The following is a 22,756-nucleotide window of genomic DNA, read 5'->3' on the forward strand; positions in this document are numbered from 1 at the left end:
CAACCAAATGCATATTTATATTTCACTTACATATACTGGAGATGTTGACAAGATAAGGGGCCATATTCTGACTTCTCCTCAATGTCTGGACACGAGCCTGCCTCCTCTCATTGAATCCAAAGCAGGAGTGAACATGTGTGTGTAAACACATGTGCTCTAGAGCAGTGGGCAGCAAACTCACTCCGTATCACATCAGTAACAAAGAGATTCCATGCAGGAGACATTTGCAGGCACGAGCAGAAGAAAACCTTCACGTTTCTTCTCCAGGGTGAGCGCGTGCTTCAACTCTGAGATACGCTCCCTGACTCTTGAAATTAATTCAACATTCCTGTGGCTTGGGCAAAAATAACCGGAATGAATAATCGGGCTGTGCTGGCCCTGCTGCAGATTTCCTGGGAGATACAGCCCCCTGCAGGAAGAAAAAAGCCAAGAGACTGCGGTGGTGCTCAGGCTGCTTTGCTGGGCACAGGAACATGACACTCTTATCTTGCATTCTCTGCCTTTATCACGAAAACGATCGTGTACCCTGAGTTTTGGGCTTGTTTCAAGCACTTTTATTTCTTTTTTTACACAAGAGACAAAAACCCCGAGATACCAGACAATACCAATGTGTGAAGATGGGAATGCCCCTGTGTGAGTCTGCTAGTGTGGGGGAGGTGTATGCACCTTCAGTTTTTCATGCCATCTGGCTGAAAGCCTTTCAGATACCAGACCTCTGGGCTGGTACAAGGAATCAGTCTTTGTTGGGGAGCCATCAATCAGGAGAGCTAGTGTTTGGGTTTCTTCCCTAGGGAAACCTGTGGTCATCCCCAAGGCTCAAAACAGAGAAACAAAAGACCCAGAGCTGCTTCCTTGGTCCCACCACCTCTCTACGCTCAGTTATCCCTTATGTTGGATAGGGATCCAACATCTCTAACTTTCTAAAACCTATGACTCAGTTACAGAGCAGGGACTTCCCAGGATTACAGCCCTCACAGCTAAGGGAAGAGGTAGAGAGGGATTTTTTCTGAACTGAGGCCTCTGGTTTCACAGTGAGGTCCTAAATAGTAGTGGCCTCCACCCCACAAACACTACACGTCTATTTGTGGAAGAGAAACCACTGGGGCCTTTCTGCTCTGCAACTGACTGGACTATGCTCAGCTGCTCCAAGAACATCTACACGGATCCTCACACAAAAATACTCTGGCCTGGTTTCATTGTGGGAGGGGCCAGAGACATTCTGCAGACATTCTTGTCTCCTCCAGATCCTGTCCTACATGTCTGGGGATGTATGGGAGAACCCAAAGGCCAGTTGCTGTTGAACCTTTGTGTTCGGACATGCGTAACTCTGTGCCCACAGTTCTGACAGTCCTCAGTGGATTGCACCCTGCACCACTGCCTTCAGTTTGGAAAGGGAAGAAGCAAACCTGGCAAGCTGTCCTGTCGTTTATCTTCTTGCCAAGTGGGAGGCAGAGGGAACCAACGCTCCCAAATTTCTTCACTGGAATAGCCCAGCAAGAGAGCTGTCCACCAACCTATGCTTTCCTGAGGCTAGTGACCAGGTCAGGGTTCAGTTTTTGCTGGCAATCTTTTTCTTACGGGCAGAGACCAGATCATAGAAAGGATCCTGTGTGATGCTGGTTCTGGAAATAAGAGGAAATGGGAGCAAAAGTAAGAGATTTAATGACAGAGAGCAGCACAGACAACCCAGATGAACTTGCAGAGAGACACCACTTACCAAAATGTAGGACTGGAGATCTCCAGACTCACAGCAGAGAATTTAGCTGTGGCTAGAGATTCTCCAGAAGGGACCTTGAAACTCTATAAAGTCAAGAGGTACCACAGTGCTAGACTAAAAACATTTCTGTTCACCCCTCTTTTGAAGCTTTGATAGCCAAATAATCTGTGTGACCATCTGTCCCTGGGGCTGAACAAAGGCAAGCTCAGGCCTCTAGTTCTGGTCTCCTCACCGTATTGCTTCAATCCACTCATCACGTTCTGCTGGTGTGGCTGCTGAGATCTTGTAGGACTGATGCTTGCCTTCAACCACCTTCCCATCCCCATCTGTTTTGCAGGCTTTGATCTTCTGCCCTTTGCAGTTGGGATTGTAGAGTTCAAAGCAGTTCTGTCAGGAAGGAAATAAAATGGAGCAGTAGGGGAAGACACAGTGGACCAAGGAGGCTATGTTGCCTCCAACCATGACTGACAGGCTCAAAGAGCTTCCAAAAGGGAGGAGAGCACTCTGCCCCTGAAATGTAAAAGACCCTTTCCTTCCCCACCTCAAGAATTGAACCCACATCTCCTGGTGCAAAATAACTAGGAAGTCAGAGGTGTACGCTCATCTCTGCCCACCTACACACATATACACAGCCAAAGGACAGCTGTCTCTTGACACCAGAAATATAAATTAAAAATACAGTCATGTTTAGATGGGGGCACAAGGCAGTTTGGAATGGCACCTTCCCTCTGAGAAGCATGGTTGTGTGCATCTTCTCTCCCCTCTGACCATCTGACAGCCTGTGTTGGCAGAGTACCAACCAGTGGAGACTTACGGGCTTTTTGGGATCATCCACCTTCCGGACTGACAGGTTCTCCAAGGGTATAATGCCCAGAGGCTCTTTGTCCTGAAGGCAAGGAAACATGAATTAATACCCAAGATGCTCCCCAAATCTATGCCACTATTTAGAACCTCTCTGATTTCCCAGACGTGTTTTTGTGGAGGTGACAGGGGCACTGTATGCCTGGGGAGACAAGACCACAGGTGAGCAAACAGCACCGAGTTCAGTATGGGAGCACAGGGTAGAAGGGAAGACTTGCCCCCTATATTCTGCTCCTCCCTGACCCCTCAGAGGCTCATAACCACCCAGGACACTTTCCCAACCATGAGTTAAGCCTTTACCGTGGTATATTCAAAGTAGTACAGGCAGTTATCTGTCAGAATGAACCAGCGGCGTTTCCAGGTTTTCACACGTCCTCCTAAAGGCAACGAGATTCAAAAGCCATTAGTCACACATTTTTCTGTCCTTCCCCCTGCCACCCCCAAGCTCCAGACCTGCACGCACAGACATACACTCCCAGATCTCCCTGTAGGTGAGCTCCAAGGAGACACCATGGTGCTAACCACTGATGTGATGCAGTGTGGTGGACATGCACACACACAGGGAGCCAATTTTGCTCTGATGGTGCTGTGAATGGGAACAGGGGAGGAATATCTTCTCGAGTCCCTTTTTGAGAAGACAGAGCCTGCAATAGCTGGGAGGAGGGAGCAGCAGCTGGTTTCAACAGCAGGTGTCAGCCTCAGCCCACCACAGCAGACAGGACCGAAGGACAGCAGAGATGATGGTGGGTTGCAGGGGGAGATCTGTGGTGGGAGGCAGGCAAGCAGGGAAGTCAGTGGAGCTAGGGGAGTCCTCCCCCCTTACCTAGTTTCAGCAGCCAGCCCTCACGGTTAGGGTTGAAGAAAGTATGGGTGAGGTCGTTGCCATCATCCTCTGGTATGGAGAACGGTTCATTCTTTATGCTCTCAAACAGATTCTGCCCCAAAGCATTAGTGGAAAGAGAGAGAAAGAAAGACAGTGAAAGATTTATTTCTGACAAAGCTTGTACACAACTATCCTAGGTCCATCTGGTCCATCACTATTTCTACAAGGGCAGGCAGGCAAAGTGAAGGGGAGCAGGCAGTGAGCACTGGGGGTACAACAGCCCTCAGCCTACACAACACAGGGCTTCAAGAGAGATCACTAGCTCTTTTCTGCACCTCGTGTCATAAAGAGTCTCAATTTAGAAAGTCACAGACACAAAATGGTGCACCCATAGCAAGACAGGCTGCTGTGACCAAACCCAGCATAACACAAGTGCTGTTTTGGGTAGTGTTAAGGCACTAGGATGGGGACTTAACACGGCAGAGACTGCAGCCCCATTTAGACCCTGGGTTGGTGGGGCCAAACACTGCCGATAAGCTGTAGAGACCAGCACATATAACTACATGGCCACAAGGAGGCACATTTCATAGAACCGAGGCTTTGGCACTGAGGGACACAAAGGGCGACATTCGTAACAGCAGAGTGACAGAGAAGCAGGTTACTAGCTTTCAAGGTATACTGAAATGTTGCTAACATCATTGGATTTGCAGTAATTTTTAACACAAATCCCAAGCCAAGAAAAAAAAAAAGAAACTACAGGTTTCTGCATCTTCCCTCAAGTTGTCTGAAAGAAATGACGCCTGGAGTAAAATCTAAAGCCTTTACCCTGAAGGGATGCTGCTCAGCAAACCCACGTTTGGCATGTAGGCAGCCTCTTTGACACAAGACAGAAGTTATTGTGCCCAGGCTGGTTGGTGAAGCCAGACACACGTAGGCAGGCTGCCCACTTCTACCTTGCCTCATAGGGCAGGTTCCATAGCTGCTGAGCCTCTGAGAAAATGGAAGCTCCAGCTTTGCTAATGGATGCATCCCCTATCTGCATCTTCATCCCCTGGGATAAGAAACACCATGGACCAGATGAGAGCTTTCCAGATGCTGGAAGAGACCCTGACACTCATTGGGGCTTGTTGGTTCTGCTCATTCAAAGATATATCCTGGTGTAAGAGAAGTCAGGCACTGGTGTCCTGACTGATGCAAACACTGGAGTCAACTGAGACATTTAGGTATGAAAAAGGGATTCATAATCTTGGCCACTGTGACATTGATTCCCATACACAGAGACACACAGGAAATAGATAGCCCCCTTGGGGGCTAGGACTTTCAAAGCTGGATGAAAGAGTGAGGTGCCCAGCTACCTCCTAGAGAGGTGGGTACCCCATTCACATGGCCTCATACCTACACGACACACAGCAGTATCTGTTCCTCTCTCACACGTACAGACTTAAAAGCACAAACTTTCTTGAACTGATACAGCTATTTCCTGAATGTCTCCAGCCCTGTCTCTCTTGCTCCATGTCCTCACCAACAAGAATGTGTGAAGCTTCTCTCCAAAGCAGTTCCCACATTTTTCAGATTCGCTTTTATACATACTGCCCTCTTTCCCCATGAGGACCTTCTCCTTGTATGGCAGAAGATCAGCAGGCCTGTATCACATCGAGACCTGCAGACCTTTGCTTCTCAGTGGGCTCTGAGCAGAGAGAAGAGGTGATTTTTCATGACAAATTGGAAGTCTTCTTACCTTTAAGAGCTCTTCTGGCAGGTCCCCTCCATTGTCAATGCCTCTGTTGATGGATACAAACCTTTCAAAGTGGGGTTTGTCTTTCACATTGGGGTTGTGCAGGCTGGTGTTAAGCATGATGATAGAGAAGGAGAGTATGTAACAGGTATCTATCAATGAGAAAGAAAACCAGGATGGGTGCTACTTGTTTTAGAGAGCAGAACAATCTGCATCCTAGCAGGTGGCTTGGTTTCTAGTCACTGAAGAACAGTGTCATTCTCTCAGTTGTAGGAGGAGAAGGGAGATGCCCCCTCTGCTAGAAGAAAGAGGGACAGAGTTGGATCAGGGTGATTCCATTCCCTCAGGATAATGGGGCAAGTTGGGCAGATCTGGTCCAGTAATGGCTCTGCCAGCAGGAAAGTTTCTACGGACCTACATCTGTCAGTGCTATCCTTGATGCAATGCAGTATATCTCATGTGAGGCTGGGACCACTTCTCCAGTCTACTGTCCATTGGAATGGACTGTAGCACAGTGGGAAAAGGGGGATCAAAAACGTTCAGCTTCACAGGAACTGGGCTACCTCCTTCAGCTTAAGGGGAAACACACTTCCAAGTGGTGCCCTCTGTGCTTTGTGAATGGAAAAGGCAGGCTCCTCTCTCTAGCAAACAGTGTAGTTCAGCTTTACAGGCCTTCTCCCCATAACTACCTGTGGACTGGAATACTCCTGGATTACATTTGCAGTACCAGTTGGCAAAGGCCTCCATCATCCGGTCAATCTTCTGTGCTTCCCCAGGCAGCCGGAAGCTCCATAGGAACTGTCTATCAGGAGCAGCATGCCAGATAGTTAAGTCAGATTGGGTGCAAGAAACATTTATCCTTCCCTCAACCCATGGACACCATGAAAATAAAAGAAGTCATCCCATCACACCGGGGAGACAATACAGTGCATGAAGCAGGAGCCCTGCTCCTCTCTCTAGAAATTGCCTGGGTTCATCAGTCTCAAACACCCTAAAAGCAGGAAGCAGAACTAAGCATCCTGGAAATCATGGCTCTGCTTCTTAATGAGTGTCCTGCAAGGCAGCAGAGACCTCAAGAGAAAGAATCCTGCCAGGAGGCGGCCTATAAGAAAACAAGATGCCCTAAGACTTAGTCACTTTTTCATTGACATAACGGGCACCATGGACAGACATGATTCCTGCTGCAAAAGATAACTTTTCCCATCCCCCCAGACACTGAAGCCACAGGGATCCACTTTTCTGCACATGGTCAGTTCAGTCAAGGGGCCACGAAAGGGTTCCCCCTGGAGAAGCTGTTGACAACTCACAGAGCAACAGCCTTGGAGCCACCACATGCAGCAGGGCCTTGGGAAGTTCCCATTTCAGACCAGTAAGGCTTCCTGACCTTCCTGGGCGGTAAGACCCAGCAGCTGAGCAGGCTCCAGCACCATCCCCTGCATCTGTCACCATCACTTACCTCAGTGCCTGCACCAGGTTTAAGTGGGCAAACTGGTGACATGCCACAAAGGCTTGGAGGATCTGAATGTTTGTGGGGTCCCTGGGAGAGGATGGAGGGAAAAGGTCAGAAGAGAGCTCTGATCCTGCCCAGTTTGGATGCCCCTCGGTGTGAAAACAAGCCCCTGGCTCCATCCCAGTCCCCACTTCCCCTTTGACCAAGAAGCGGCTGATATATGTGCTCTTGTCTCGGAAGACTGACCCCACTACAGGCAGCAGGAAAAGTAGCCCATATAGCCAGCCTTAGTTACCCTCCAAAGACCCTCCCAGGGGTGTACTGCCCACTCAGCCCACTGTGGTTGGAGGTATGTTCAGTCTTGGCACCTGGCTGAGGTCTGCCACAGGTCATCCAAAATGGTAGTTGAGAGGGGCCAGGCAGGACAGGGCCTCCAAAGGGTCTCCTCATCCTGCCTGGGTTGCTCACCTCCCACCCAGGTAATCCCCAATGGCTGTCTTGTTCAGACCTTCACCCTTGTGGAGGAATTTGGCGATCTCCTGCAGGTCTGAGGATAATACCTGGTGCTCAATCAGGTACTGGATCCCCTGGGAAGGAGAAGCAAGACAGTGAAGTAAGACAGCTTTGTGGTGTGATGAGAAAGTAGGACTCCAACGCATTGATATCAGCCTTCCTTAGCTTTGATGAACTTTCCTCCTCTGTTACTCCCCAGTCTCTTTATGGGAGATCACAGCCATGTTCTCATCTTTATTCCATCCCTCTTCATCCACTATGGGTGGTCAGTCCCATTTTCATTTCATCCCTAGATCTGGCTAAATGTTTTACTCTGATGGAAACTCAAACAAACAAAAAAGGGCAATGTAGTTTAAAAGTCAAAAAGGTAAAACAAAAATAATTCATTTTAATATTTTCAATCAAAATATCTTAGTGTTCTGTTCCTAAGTGTCTTTTTTTTTTCCTAAATTAACTTAAAGGAAACACTCTTTGTTTAAAAGAAGATATAATGAAAAAAAATGTACTCAGGCAAAAATAAAGGCTTGAGATAACTCAAAATACTTTTTTCTTAATTTTTCTTCCATGCAACAGAACAGAGAAGACTGCAATCTTTTCAGTTCCATCTCTCCTAGCCAGTAAGGATGGAATATGCTTTTTAAGGAATACAGAGGGTCTGAGTTGGGTTATGCAAAGAGTCAATATCCTATTTTAGAGAGAATTTCATGATTTTCAAAGTCAAAGAAAGCTGAGGTTTTGTTCAAAGGATTCTTGACAATATCTAACAACACTGCAGTTCTCCAGACCACATAGCAATTCTCCTCAAAAAATACAATAAAAGAATGAAAATTATTTTAGATCCATCAAAATGTTCTACTTCAATGGAATCATTTCACTTTCCCCTGTAATATATAAGAAACTATCCCTAAAATGCCCCAAAGAAAAAGCAGTTTCAAAAGAAGAAATTGAAATGTTTGTGAGATTTTTTTTTCCATGCTATTTTCCTTTCTCTTTCCCCAGATGGAATTTTGGTAAGACCAATTTAATTTTGCAAAGCATTGCAGTGATGATGGGGTCCCATTTTCCAGAAGAAAATCTTTCTCCCCAAAGGTTTTGTTTGGCCAGATTCCTAACGCTTATCTCCTCTATCCTCAGGAACTTCCATGGGATCTTGAAGATAGGAACTTATTTAAAGTATCAACATTGCATGGATGGAGTGCAACCTTAGAAAGGAGGGGTAAAGAAATTTCCTTCCATTGCAGCACCTCCCTGTTTATTGCATGTAGCAAAAAGGAGGCAATAATCAGAGATCTGCATAATACAGGCATAGCATATATAACATTTTGACCTGCTTGATTGGCATTAAACTAATAAAGCTAAAATGGTTTGGGGTTAGAACTAGTTCGGGTATTTCTGCACAGAGTGGCACAGTGCCACAGAGAGTTGCCTCTGGGGCTTCAAACCAAGGTCAGACTGAAAGGCAAAATAAAACCTTCTCTCATGCCTGCTATAAGTACTGATATCACTGCTCTGAGACAGCTCCTACTGGCAGAGGGATGTCCAGGGGACTGGCAAGCACTCCAGCTGTGGTGTGGGTGCTGGGGAAGGCATCTTGACAGTCTCAGCAGGGCACAGAAGGAGGCATGAGAAGTTGTCATGCTGAGCAGCAGCCACTCAAGATGTTAGCTGTCGTAGTTAGCTGGTGATGAGCTATCATTCGATCGCAGCTTGTGGTTTTCCTTACAGAGCTCAAAAAGGTGGCCCACCAGTGAGGAGGAAGGGAGAACTGTCTTTCTCGCATCTTGTCTACTTAATGTTTTTAGAGCTTTCTGCAGAGGGCTGAAGGCAATTGACACCACTGGTCAGAGTCCCAGAAAGTAGAAAAGCTGTATTTACTTCGTAATTCAACCAATACTACCAAAACCAAAACTGTTTCCAAAATGTCAGAGGCATCTTGTCCTCTTCTGTTACGAATGAGCCAAGGAACCTGACTCGTTCTCAAAATTTCTCCCCTTCTTCTTAGTTCATCTTCCTCTATCACATTATAGCAAACTCAGCCTCGCAGTCAAGAAGAGCTGTGCTAAAGGAAATTTGGCTCCCGTGACATATTGGCAGTGTTAAACCATCCTCCCCTTACTTCTCTTAGGTTTGGGTTGAATAGTATAGGATGACCTATAAGCATGTGATGGGAGGAGACAACACAGCTTGATCATATAAAAGATCTTATTCAGGAATAGAATGGAGAGTGCTACTAACTGGAGCCTTAGTGAGTTAGGAAACACAGTCCCACGCCATAGTTCCTTTGACATAGGTGGCTGCAAGTGGACCAACAGCCAACAGAATATCTTCCTCCAAGCTTTACCTTCATAGGTGGTATGAACAAATCCTACCTTTGCAGGATCCATGTTGAATTTCTTCCGGCCCAGGGACAGAATTTTATCCCTCTGTGATAGTTTGCTGCAAACACATAAAAAAGAAGGAAAATCAAACTTAGAATAAAGGACCATGTCATTTCACTCACAAGTAACTTAGTAATAAGTTAGGTAACTTAGATATCTTAAGGACAGGTGTCTGACTGTCCAGAAATAAAGAGAAATCTAAGAAGAGAGAAGAGTATTCCTGGCCTCATATCCCTGTCCTTGTTGTGATCCAAATCCCATTAGCGCTTTTGTTTTTTCAACCTCAAAAGAGAGACTTTGTAAAAAAAGGCATACTCATCTTATTACACTTGCCTGGTCTGTTCTCTAGGATTATTGTCTGCCTCTTGCCTCTCTGCATTTTGGAAACGCTCGATCTCTGCAAACACTTCAGCAATCTCCTCCTTCAGCTTCTGCAAAAGAAACATCAGGAGGATGAAGGCAATGGAGGGAAAAACAGCAGACATACATACAGAGTACGTTTTACTACTTCTCTCAAACATAGGAAAAGGACAGATCAGATGGTCATGACCAGCCAAGGATGTCTTTGAAATGGGGACTGCACTGGGGTGACCCTGCTGGATTCCAGATAAAAACAATTGGAGAGAGGCGCAGAGGAATGTTCTCATGTCTGTTGTCAATCAAGGCTGGAAAAATCAAGATTAGCCAGTGTGGCGAGTGTCAGAGAACTCGCCTCAGTATTGATTTCAGTTCCTCAAACAATGTCAGATGCAAGAATCCTTCCATTGTGCCCTTTTCCTTTGAGCTTTTACTTTGCATAGCCCTGCTACACATCCAGGAAAGGGGAAGTGGAATCAGTAACTGTGAGGTCAATATGAACCTGAAGTGGCAATACTATGAAACACAGAGTTTTTAACATACCTATCATTTAAATACCATTGAGCAGATACCTGTCTTTAGGGGGAGAAAGAAGAAAGAAGGAGTAAAAAAAGAGTACTGCAAATTTAAAAAAAAAATCAATTGTGGAATTCACTTTCCCTTAGGCCCATGACAGACCATGGCCTTCTTGGCTGGATGTTCTGCTTTACTAAGGAAATCTATATCTGCTTGTTTCCATTCTTCAGTTATGGTCCTCCTCAGAGCCAAATTACATCACAGATCTCTTCCAGGAATCACCCAAATTCTTCCCCAGGCAAACCACAATAAGCAGGGGAAGATCCTTTCTCATCAAGGAATGAGGATGTGGATGAAGCTTTTAAGCAGACAGAGAAACTGAATTTCTGCAATATCCCATAATTTAAAAGAGCTTTAGTTTTGCTCTGGCCACCTTCTATTGCACTTCATTAGTCTCCATAGCTGTGAGTGTTCCTTACCAAGCTTTAGGTATTGCAAAAATGTAACGAAGCAATGATCTTAGCTCCCAAATTTCAAATTATTACCAATTTTGTTACTTTATTCCCTGCTGTTTTTTGGCAGTGTTACTGGCAAGTAAAGACCCATCCTTTCCTCTCCTCCCTCTCCCCTCCCCCAGACATCCCCCCAAGTCTTTGTGTTTAAGGGTATTGCTAAACACTTTCTGAAAAGATCCCCTGGGGAAAATGTCTCCCATTCTAAGGTAGTCTTTTCACCTAAACTCATTCTGCTCCATTGGACAACGCATTGCTTAACGCATTTAAAATATGAGTTTGTGCAGTCTAGAAACATTTCTCTGTCCATAGTGGGCAAAAAAAATGTAGTATTCCTCTTACAGTGCCCATTGCCTATTCTGAAAATTGAAGAGAGAAAAACCACACACAAGCAAATGACATGCACATACATTCATCATCTGTTTTGCAAGAGGAGACAAGACACTATTCTGATTTGCAGCAGAAAGAGGGAGTCTGTAGTTTGGCTTAATCCTTTATGCCAGGAAGTATTGCACCTATTTCCCAGACATCTGGACATCTTCACATTGTGGGAAAATCAGTCTAAGTCCAATGATTCAGTGTAATAAGCTCTCTCAAATGGGAAACCATATTCCATGGTGATGGAGGCAGAACAGAATAGAAAGTGTACAGCACCACGCACGACTGTGATGCAGTCTGACTGATTTTGAATCTGCTACTTTAAGACACTTTTAGGAGTCAGTGTAGAAATGTTTGGGTCTGCTAAAAGAAAAGAAGAAAAGCCAGTTCAACCACAGAAACTTGTGTGGAAGGTCCTGCCAACACACTTCTTCAAAGAGACAGGATCCTTCATGAAGGACTTGTTAGAGGTCCACAAACAAAAGTTTGATAAACAGAGGATGATGCTGCAGGTAACTAGGACCAGTATGTCATTAGCAGGTAATTGATAATTAAAAATAATCATAAATGCTGAGCCAGGTGCCTGCCAGTATGACAATGAAGTCATACTCTTTACCTTAATCCTAAATATGCAATCCCAGCTCATCCCTGCTCATAATTTGACTGGCCTTTCTCAAATATCCCATAGGGCAGCTGATGATTCCTGCAGCAGAGAGTTGGATGTACACTGGTGGCAAATAGGCCAGGGCAGCCTGAAGTTGAGAATTCAAGTTGGATCATGACAGAGAAAATGTCTCCACTGCCAGAGCACTTCTGCATGGCCTGGACTGTTATGCAAAGATACTCCTTGGTGAAGACAGATTTTAGAAAGCTAGGCAGGCAAGAGAAACAGGATGGTCCTTACCTTAATGTCCTCCAAAAGCCCCTGTTTGTGCTGTCTGATTGTCTCTATTTCACTCTCTTCAGCCTCGCTCAAATCAGTTGACTCTGGAAGAATAAAGATGCCGGTGACAATAGTACTGGGGCCAACATATCACAGAAAAAGCTGCCTCAACCTCCCAGTAGCTACCCTCTCCTAGGGTCATGTCACAGCAACTCTGATTTCTGTTTCAGCATCTATGCTTCCTGCTGTTGCAGCCACTGCACCTCACCTTTGGCCTGCAAATGGTTCTCAGTCCAGAGCAAGCAGCACAGACCCATACACCCCTCCTTACACTCAGATGTTGCGTTGGTAGCCCTCTTATCTAAACCTGCAGCAACCCACCCGCCCACTCAAGCAATTCTGCTTGCTGTGATCACAATGAGGAAGTCTCACCAAATGCTCTCTGGTGGTTTTTATGTCAGTCATCTCTATGTACTGAAAATCTGTGACCTAAACACTTCACCTACATCCAAACCTCCCATGAAGAGCCACTGGCTTCATGGATTGATCCCCCACAGCTAGGGTCAGAAGTGACTTAAGAGAGAGAATTGAGGTTTTTCAAATCTGAAGGCAGGATATGGGGGGATGAAAGCCTTGCTGAAGAAGGAATGTCTTTGGAAGGCTGTTGTTCTGTGGACCGCAGACAACACAGAAATATGAGTAGGCTTTCTTCTAATGTACAGGAAGTTAAACAGATAGCAGTAGAGCCAAGGCAACCACAACATGATTCATAAAACACCCAGAACAATTGGGGAGACAGCACCACTGCTAAATATAATCCAGGTGATACGTAGCCTCTTCAGCAAGGAGAAGGAGAAGGCTGCAGCCATAGAGAGGAGGCAAAGCAGATGACGAGGCCCCAGGAAAAAAAAGCACTCACAAAGGGCTGAGAACACTGGAGGTCACTCCTGAAGTGGCAGAGAGGGGCCTTGCTGCACCTAAATACTGCAAGACAAAGCTTTCCCAGGAAGCCATGTCAAGTCACTGGATGTCCTGCTTCACTGTTTCATGAGCCATAATCCCCCGGGCCTCCTGTCTTCCTGGAAAAAGGGGAAGTAGCACCAGTTGCATTGGAAATTCTCTTGGTGTGGATCTCACATGCAAAACAACTGTTATAAATATGACTGGAGAAAAAAAGGGGAAGGAAGGAGCCACGACAGACAGAAGGAAAAGGGGACAAGGGCAATCATCTTGGAGTCCACATGCTTCTTTCCTGTCATGGCCACAACAGCTCAGAGAGATCTGCCTTCCATAATCCTAATCTTTCCCCCATGAGCAAAGTATGTTCCTGTTACTTTTCTCAGGCTGCAGCCTCTCTTCCTGCTGGTTTCAAGCATTGCATTCCCTGGAGAGAGACTGCTGAATCTGTGGGAGTAAGGCACTGGACAAGCAGCCAGCATGAAGCTAGGATTGGGATGGACCCATGTGCCCTCCCAGTCCTGGAAGCAGCCCTTGTGAAGAGCTGAAAGAAGCTGACTGATTGCTGAAGCCAGTCAAGATAGAAGGAAAACTGGTGGCATCCAGAAGCCTTGCAACAGCCAAATCTGTATGTGAGAGGAAAACAAACAACCAAGCAAACAAGCATAACACCAAGCAAGCAACCAAGAAGGCAAACAAAAAATAAACAAACAAAAAGAAACCACAACCAAAAAACCCCATGCAACAGCTCAGCTACTTATTAGGCAGGTTGCTAACTTCCCTTTGAATGTCAGCCCTGTGCCTCTGAGCCAGTGCCTGGGCTTCAGCTTAATTTATGTCTCCCACTGTTCTGGCATCTGCAGGAGATGAGGCCAGTCTCTCAGTCTACCCAGCTTTATCTCTCTTACTCCTGCAGGGGCTTGTAATTGTGGAATCACTGGGGTGATTCCTTGACAAATTACCACTAATATCTTTTGCTCTATATTTCTTTCCACAAAAGCATCATAGCAGGACATACCTGAGGAACCTCACCTTCCCCCACCTCATCAGCAAACTCTGTGGTGTGGCTGGTTGTTCTTTGTCTATTGAAGCAGCCTGAAACATCTCAAAGAGGCATGAGGCTCCCAGAGGACACCATCTCACCCACATGACTCCCACCAAGATTGTAAATAATGCAGTCCCCCTTCCTCCTGAACATCTGAAAACCCCAACTCCCAACTGTCCAGTTTGTCAGGATGAGAAAAGTGTGGGAAGGACTGCGTGTGGGAAGGGCAGGGGAGAAAAGCATATGAGTCATGGGGAAGGAATAAAAGGGTAAATAAGCAGGAAAGTTTAACATAGTATAGAAAAAAATGGATGGATCAAACTTTCAGGGCAACTTAGATTGAGCTGCAGAGAGTCTCCTTGTTAGGTTTCCTAAGTCTCCTGAATAGCTTGTCCTTGATTGCCTGGGAAAATAATTCTGATGTCAGTGCATTCATGTTATTCCTCTGTCATAACAGAAGGCCTGATGCTCTGCTCATGGTGTTCTGAGGCCATTCATCAATGTTATTGGCCACATTGCAGTCAGGGGAAGTGAACACAAAGGGCTTGTTTGGGGAACCACCCGCAGAAAGGCAGTGAAGGCAGCAGAGGCAGCTGGGAAGCAGCAGGTGAGTTACTGAGAGCCTTTCCTTCCCTCTCCACGTTGAGAACAAGCTGAGCCAACAGGAGAAGGACACTGAGTGAAGCATCACCTGGCTCACTCTAGACACTTGCAACGGCAGAGGGAATTCAGCCCTGCACCAGGGGATTGAGGAACAGCTTCAGCCTTGTCAAAGTCCTCAGTACCACCAAGTTACACTTCCTTCTAGAGCTAGGTGAGGACACAGATGAAGCATAGCCCTGGTCAGGCTTCTCTGCACACGGGGAAATTTCACCCTGGTGAAGAACACACCATGAAAACACCCACACATTTCAGGAGGATACTGCCAGCCAAACCAATGCTGAAGTTTCACAGTTCAGACACCAAAAAAAAAGAATGTCTGGCATCCTCTCCAGAGAGGACACGAAGTTGCTGCTTGGAATTTATTTTCAGAGAGTAAATGTTGAAGGGAAAGTGCATCAGCATCACATTTGTTGTTCTTACACCTGCTCTTGAGGTTGTTTCCCCACTCTTAGGGCAGAACCTAAGAGAAAGATCTGCCAATTCCTCATGAACTGTCCAGGCTTGTATTTTCAGTGCTGTCACTCAAAACAGTACACAGACTTCAACTCCAGTTGTGGTGACTTATACCTCCAGCCTCCCCATCCGGAGGGCAGGTAAGAGTTACCCAAACATCTGGGTACTTATGTGGCCAGCAGAGAGTACTGTGTCTGCTGGTCTCATTTCCCATTGCAAAGGGCTGTGCAGAACCATCCAGATGCTAACTAAACAGATGATGAATGTATGTGCATGTCATTTGCTTGTTTGTAGTTCTTCTCTCTTCAATTTTCAGAATAGGCAATGGGCACTGTTTTGCTTCAAACCCAAGTAAAATTATATGAATAAGAAGACAGCTTTTGAAGCACAGAGATAAGTGGGAAGTTGACCATCCAGGAGAGCTGGAAGAATGGACTGCAGAAGCTGTGGGAGAAGGTTATGAAGAATGACTGTATCTGTAGCACTGTGGCAAACCATCCATGTGCTACACACCCACAGAATGACAGCAGAGGTTCATCAGGCCCATTTGCAAGGCAGTGTAGGGCTCTGAGTGTAGATACCAAAGGGTTTGGGCACCTCCACCCATGGAAACACACAAGCAGAGCAGCCTGATGGGCACCTTCTGCCTGAAGAAGGCTGTCTGGTGGAAAAATTTCACCTGAAATTCCTTTTCTTTTTCAATATGGATGTTGTGTCATCTGCAGTACAGACCACCACCTCCACAAGCAGGTACCAGGCTGGCAACAGGCAGATGACAGGAAGCCTTGCAGCTCCTCAGTTCCCTCCAACCCTATCTGTCTCCTTCCTGCAGCCACTACACAGTTCTCTTCCAGCTTGTGTCAGAAGAAATTCAACATAAATCCCAACAGGTTTAATTTGCACATTTTAGTTATGGGGGAAAGGTGTGAAGAAGAATTTATGTTGCTTCCTGGTCCCCTTATCCCACATGACAACTTACATCAATCAGGGTAGCTTCTAGCCACTTTTGACTATGGCTCCTACCCCACACATCCTAGCACAGGATACCATGGCACCCATATGCTCTCCCATATTTCGCACACCCAGCTCAAGGATTGGGCATACTGGCTCTGTGGCCTCACCCTGACAGTCGTGAGATGGTTCTGAAGGAATCTGGAAGAGGACATACACTGCAGGGAGAGTAACCTCCCCACAGATATAGGTCATATCGCACAGATATGTACCTAACAGGACCATCACACCTCAAGGTAGGAGTGACCCCAGGAAAAGGTGTACGTGCACCTCTGACCTTCAGGACAATCAAGCCACAACTTAGCAATTTCAAATGCATTCAGTACCCTAAAGCTCATTGGAAAACTCTGTCTGGTAGCAGCCTGGGCTCTCAAGGGAGCTCAGCATCAAACAAACCCTCTTTCTCACCCAGCTGTGGAGTGACAGGACAGGACTGAGCAAAAACATCAGTCAGAGCCAGCACATCTCTCCAGGCATTGCCTGCCTCTGGGCTCTGCCTCTAGCCAGAACTGAGCAAACTTGCATTCTCCCTGAACAGGATCTCATTGTGCTATTGCAGTGTGTATACTTTATTCAAAGTATACTTACTTGAATGTGTAACTTTCAAGATATAATTAACTCATAACACATAACTTGAATGAATGACTGCATCAGACCTTCTGTGAGGAGGGAGGCACACCCCAAAATAAATAGCAAAACATGAGTTATCCCTCCTCCTGTCTAGTTTGTCCCGCAGAATCTTTTACCACAGTTGCTTTCCAGTGGGGAGGGCTGGGTGATCTGAAGAGACCCACCTTCACCAACATTCATAGTCAGATGCTGGCAAGAGTTCAGCTCCTATAGGTACTACAAATTTCCCTGACAAGGAAGTATGTGGTTTGAGTGTGCCCCTTCCTTGGCTACACACCTCAAAGCTAAAATGTGCACAACAGTTGTTGAAACTGGGCACTGCTTTTTGCTTTCACTCTCTGCTCCATAACCTATATACAAAAACCTGATAGGCCAGAATCAGATCGAGAAGGGCCATTGCAAGGTGATCCTTTTTCTTCCTGACCCTTGTTCAGTCTATTGCTATTCAGCTCTCCCTCTCTGCTGGCTTTGCACAGACACATGCTCAGAGCTTCCTCAGCCAGAGGCTAGAAATGTTCAGCCTGGAAGTGTGCTTTTCCCTGCTGAATCCCAAACACTTTTCCCACCACCTGCCAAAGAAGGAAATAAAACCTAAGATCTCTCTCAGTTCCTCAGATGTGGATTATCTCCCCCCACCCACATCTGCCCATTGAAATTATTTCAGGACCAGGCAGGCCCACCTGCAGGTCATTTGGAGTTTGTAGGATCCTAATACAGTTATTTACCTTCAACATGGACATAAGCAAGAGACACCCCAGTACCAAAAGCCTTGCAAGAGTGTTGCACTGAGATACCCAACTGCATGAGAGGCTCCGCAGAGGCAAACCAGCCCCTGGGATCTGCAGGGAAACACCACTTTGGAGCTTGCAAGCCATGCCAGAGTTGCATGAAGAGAAGCCAAAGCTTACGAGTGTTCATTCTAAGTGTCATATAAACCCTTGATGCCCTGAGTCAGTTCCCAGCTCAGTCCAGGATCATCAGCCCAAGGGATCCCAGCAGTAGACACTCTCAGTACAAAAGCCATTTGAATCAGTAGGAAATTTTCTCCCAGTGTGAAAGGAGAGCAAGTAATAAGAAACCCATGCCTAATCCTGAAAGCTGACAAGCAATCTACTGCAGCCCCAGGGATCTTCCAGCATCTCGTTCCTCCAGCCACCAGCCACAGTATCCACTCTAGCTGCTGGCATTTCATGGAGTGCTTGACTCCGTCAAACTGAGTGCACAGCTCTCACCCAAAAAAAGATACACAATGGTCAAGGCTTACCAGAAGGACAAAAGTCCATCCTGAAGAGTGAGATATATTTTCAACACAAATGTGTTTCAGATGTGTTGAAAACGTGGGTTTTTGGTCGTCCTTGCCTTCTGCTTGTTCAGATGCTTCACAGAACTGAAACAACTTGGAGCCAGTGACCAAGACCGCAGCAGAATTATGGGGGGCGGGTTGCCCTGTGACTCCTCCCTTCCTCTCCCTGTCCTTCTGATCACATGTCATGAGCTTGCCTCAGAGAAGGAAACTGTATGTGCATACTTCTGTGACCTAACAGGGGCTCACTGGCTACTTCTGAAATACAAATGCACAGATGCATTTCCATCCCAGCAGCTTTTTTGGGAATCACTCTTTGAGGGGACTGAAATGAGCCATGAGAGGCTGATAGTACTTTGGGTTTTTGTCTGAGATACTCTGAGGAGAGAGGGGGGAAAAAAGGAAGTTCTTGATTCAGAAAACCCATCTGATTGGGGAAGTGGTTTCATTCTAAAGGAAAAATTCTTCCTGTGTTAATTCTGCAGCAGGTGGAGGGGGTAGGGATGGGAATAAACACTCCAGAATTGGAGGATGGTTGATGGAGGGGAGAATAAAGCTGTCAGCTTCTTCTCCCTCCCTAACTCCCTAACTCCCTCCCTAACTGCCCACTAACTCCCTAACTGTTTTTCTTGGAAACCTTGTATGTCATGATAGAGAGAACTATGAAGAAATTAAGACCTCTCTCAAGTTTAGCAATATTCCTGCTGGTGAGAGAGCTGGCATTAGCAGGACTGTTTTGAAGGAATTTGTGCTGCTCTGTTCTGCTGTGAAGCAGAGAGGTGCTCTTTCTCCTCCAACTCCTTCACACAGCTCCAGAAGGCTATATGCTTCCCCTTGAGTTGTTTTTGGTTGCCATGTGATTTATGTGGTAGACCTGTGATGTTGGCAATGTGGGGAAAAAAAGAAGCATGCAGGAGAGGACCATGTTAGACCCAGAAGAACTGGTGATTGAATAAATAGGTCAAGGGCAAAATTCAAAACGGGTGTGATGCCCAAACAGGGCTCTTGCCTTCTCTAGCAGGAGTGAGGCTGTAGAGGGTCGGCTCCTCTCCATGTGTGAACACTTAACCCTGAAGCACTCTACATCCTTAACTGCCTGACCTGCTGCTGTACTTACATCAGCCCTTAAGCAGGACAGAAAGAAACAAGGCCAGACTTCTAGCTACCTTCTTTCCATGAGACAGCAAGGCCGAGTTTGCAAGAGCATTGCACATGTGGAAAAATAAGAAAAGGCTTTCTAACTTGTTATGCAGATGGAACCAGCATCTATGTACACTTGTCACCATTTAGGAGCAGCTCCTGTGAGGCTGAAGGTCCTTGACTCGCTAGGAAAGGAAGAGCTATTACCTTCCTACACTCTTGTTAACTGAGTCTGGTCTGAAGTCCTCTGGAGAGAATAACTGGCCCTTTAAAAGGCTTGATGCCTGAACACTCTGGCTAAGGTCCATTGCTTTAGGGCCATTCAACCTCAGAAAGAAAGACACAGATTGCCCTCCTTTCCTCTCAGTCTCTTGCATTTGCTTTAACCTGTAGGTTCATTTGCTCATGCTGTAGGTTCACTGCTGTTTACTGGAGAGGACAAGCATTCTGATGAGCCTCCAGTGAAGAATGGGAGGTATCCCCACCTGAAAGATGACAAGTGGTGGCAGAAATCCAGAATCAGTTTAAACAGCCAGGGTCACAAACAACCTGTGACCTTTTGAAACAGTCAGTGGCAAACATTTAGGACTCACTTTCCATGGTCACTGTCTATATTTACAAAGAAGCAACTAGAAACTTATTCAGGAGTGGTAAAAGGAAGGAGAAGAGAATCTGTCTGGACCTTCATTACACCCAATGTCAATGCTTAAAAGTTATCAGAAACCTGCCTTTGGGATGCAAATTGCCAAAAGCTCACCCTTTGTACACTAAATTTCTGTCTTGAGATTCTGGGCCGCATAAGAGGAGAACTCACTGCCCCACAGTCCAGTCCAGAGCCCCAGTTCCTGCACTCTGACTGGGTCTGGTGCATCACTTCTAGTCCTCCCTTCCATCACTGTTTTCCACAAAAAAATCATGTCAGCAATATTGCAACTGACATCAAGCAGACACGTCAACCTAAAATACTCCCTTGAAAGACCTGATCTTGCCTGCCTCAAAGGTAGGAGACATATACAGGCAGCTCGATAAGGGCTGTTGTTACACATGCGTCTGCGGGCAAGTCAAACCACAAGCACCCTGCAAATACCAAAATGGATGCCTCTGTGCACTGCAAAGTACTCTCAGCCACTAGAACAGAGGGCAAAACCTGCCCCTGTGTCTCTACTCCATATTTGCTTCGTCTTTCCAGCTCCTTGATGCTTCCTTCTCACAGCTTTTCCTGCCTGCCTGTTGGAATGTCTGACTGCCCTGTTTTGAGATCTTATTACCATTTCAGTGCGATGATCACTTCCACTACTTGCATTCCCCTGTTCTGGTAGCCTTGCTGGTAACAGTGGCTGGCCTTAGTGCCCTATAAACGCTTTCAGTTATTTCAGCTAGAGGAGTCTAAATGGGAAACATACAGTTAAAAAACTGCGTAAGTCTATTTCATGTAAAAATGAAACACCTGTGAGATGTTTTCTCATGAAGGTACACAACAGAGATAGGATCATATAACTAAGGTAGGCCTAGAGCATCTCCCATTCTTTCCAAAGTGTGGGGTTTAAGTATGTCTCCCTCTCCAGGTCCTTAGTTCCCCACTGATTCACATGGTGGAAAAACTAGTTTGATTCCAGGCTTATCCTGGAGAAAAACAACCAGTTCCTCTCTTGAGGAAACCTAGAACCAGATGAGAGGTCAGTCTGCTTGAGCATCCCAGACCAGCAATATGGATCTGTAGTGAACTCAGGTGGATACCCATACTACCCCAGCCAGCAATATGTCTGGAAATACCCTTAAGGTAAGTAACACATGTTCTGTGGTTGTGGCACGAAAAGACCATGAATGGGCTACAAAACAGCCCGTGTTATTTCAAGTGAAAACAGGCGGGGGGGGGATGTGAAACCAAAGGAAAATGCAATGACAGAGAGAATGAGGGAGAAGGAAGGAAAGGAAGGAAGGGATGAAGGAGCTGTTTGGAACAGGATCAGAAGAAACAGATCCCTGGAAATCAGCACTTCTGATACAGGACTGGGGGTAGATCTCGTAATTTCTTCTGCCAGTGCACATCCTTCCCAGCTGTGGTTATCTCAGGCTGGGGCTGTACAAGCAAAAGGTGAGAGTGTGTGCAGTGGTGCAGCAGTTCTCACCTCGTCAAGCATGGTCAGATTAGACAGACTGCTGCAGATCAATACTCCAGGCTGCTCCCTGTGCCTCCTGTGCCAGGGACCAGTTTTTCTCCCCAGATGCTCTCTGACTGTACAGAGACATAAATTTGAGCTGAAAATATCTGTTGTTCTGGTGTTTACAAAGGAAAATATCAAACCAACAATGTGGGCGCACTTTTCTACTACCTTGTACAGGCTTAAAATATTTTTGTAAATAAATAAAAAAAAAAATATTTCTTACTACTTTCAAAGGGATACTTTCAAGGGGATAAAGTCAGTGACAAAGTGCCTTGTATTTTTCTGTGATGAACATGTCAACTGTATTCCCACAACTGTCCACACAGAAACAAAGTACAGGTCTGTACAAATTCAATAGCTCCTTCAGGAGGTTTATGCTGCCATTCAGGTTGGGTATAGAGGGGACTGGAGTCTATTTTAAAGGTAGAAAAATGGTGATTTTAAAAGGCTGCAGGCAAAAAAATCCCCTCTTATAAAGATTACAGAAGGGTCACTTAGAGTCTGATAAACCTGAATGAAGAGCCAGAGGGATTTTTTTGTTGGACTTGGAAGTGCAGCAAGACTGAAGCTTTATGCCTTTGAAATAAAATGGTAAAAGGGAAGCACAAGATTTTACTTTGGTAGTTCAGGAAATATTAGTCTTGTAAAACAGAGTAGCTATAGATTTCCTTGGTCCTCTAAACATCTCTTTTCACTTCCTTGATGCAGCCTTCCTAGAAGACACCATCACTTACCAGTAAAAATACATATTAGATCTGGTTTTACAAAACATAGTATATCTAACATCTCATGATATATAAAGAGTGCTAGCAGGCAGGGGAGTCAAGTTGCCACTCAGGTTAGAATTTACACGTGTGATTTCTAGTCCCTGTTCCTCTGCTCTACAACAGGCAGGTGAAAAATGTTGAATAAGCTAAGCACCTTGTGGGAAAGAATGCACAGTCAGATATTGATCTGTATTTATTGCCATTACTGTAGCAGGCTGGTATTAGTGAGATGGGGTTGTCACTGTCTGAGAGTAAAATGTCTGTGGGAATGGAAGCCCATATCAGAACCACTGGGGACCTGCAGAAGTACAGAGAATCAGACAAGGCCAAGCCATAAAAAATCCAGTATGATATAGAGTTTGTGAACAATTTCTTAATTGAAGGAAATGCAAGTGTGAAATAGCCATCACAAAGACCTTGATGCCCAAAGGTCTGCACCATGGTCTTCTGCTTACCCAGATACATAATGCAGAAGAGGTGGAGGAGGGGAACTGCTTTT

The 22,756-nt window shown here is 45.8% G+C and overlaps 1 protein-coding gene across 2 annotated transcripts; it reads right to left on the reverse strand.

The window, feature by feature from the left end:
• Positions 1-543: 543 nt before the first annotated feature.
• CYTH4 (cytohesin 4) lies at positions 544-18,374 on the reverse strand. Of its 2 annotated transcripts, XM_027680837.1 has the most exons (13): positions 18,147-18,261; positions 12,145-12,227; positions 9,811-9,908; positions 9,469-9,535; positions 7,055-7,173; positions 6,593-6,673; positions 5,826-5,938; positions 5,140-5,288; positions 3,402-3,513; positions 2,879-2,955; positions 2,532-2,603; positions 1,950-2,104; positions 544-1,622 (listed from the first exon to the last, which is right to left on the reverse strand). In XM_027680837.1, exons 1-13 carry the CDS (start codon positions 18,163-18,165, stop codon positions 1,550-1,552), a joined length of 1,218 nt encoding a protein of 405 aa, XP_027536638.1. In that variant the 5' UTR covers positions 18,166-18,261; the 3' UTR covers positions 544-1,549. The 2 variants fall into 2 exon arrangements, with proteins under 2 accessions (XP_027536638.1, XP_027536637.1); XM_027680836.1 differs by lacking the exon at positions 12,145-12,227 and having other exon boundaries at positions 18,147-18,374.
• Positions 18,375-22,756: the final 4,382 nt, after the last annotated feature.

The sequence above is a fragment of the Neopelma chrysocephalum genome, unplaced genomic scaffold (genome assembly GCF_003984885.1).
Source record: "Neopelma chrysocephalum unplaced genomic scaffold, ASM398488v2 Primary Assembly neopelma1_59, whole genome shotgun sequence".
In the NCBI taxonomy this organism is placed as follows: domain Eukaryota; kingdom Metazoa; phylum Chordata; class Aves; order Passeriformes; family Pipridae; genus Neopelma; species Neopelma chrysocephalum.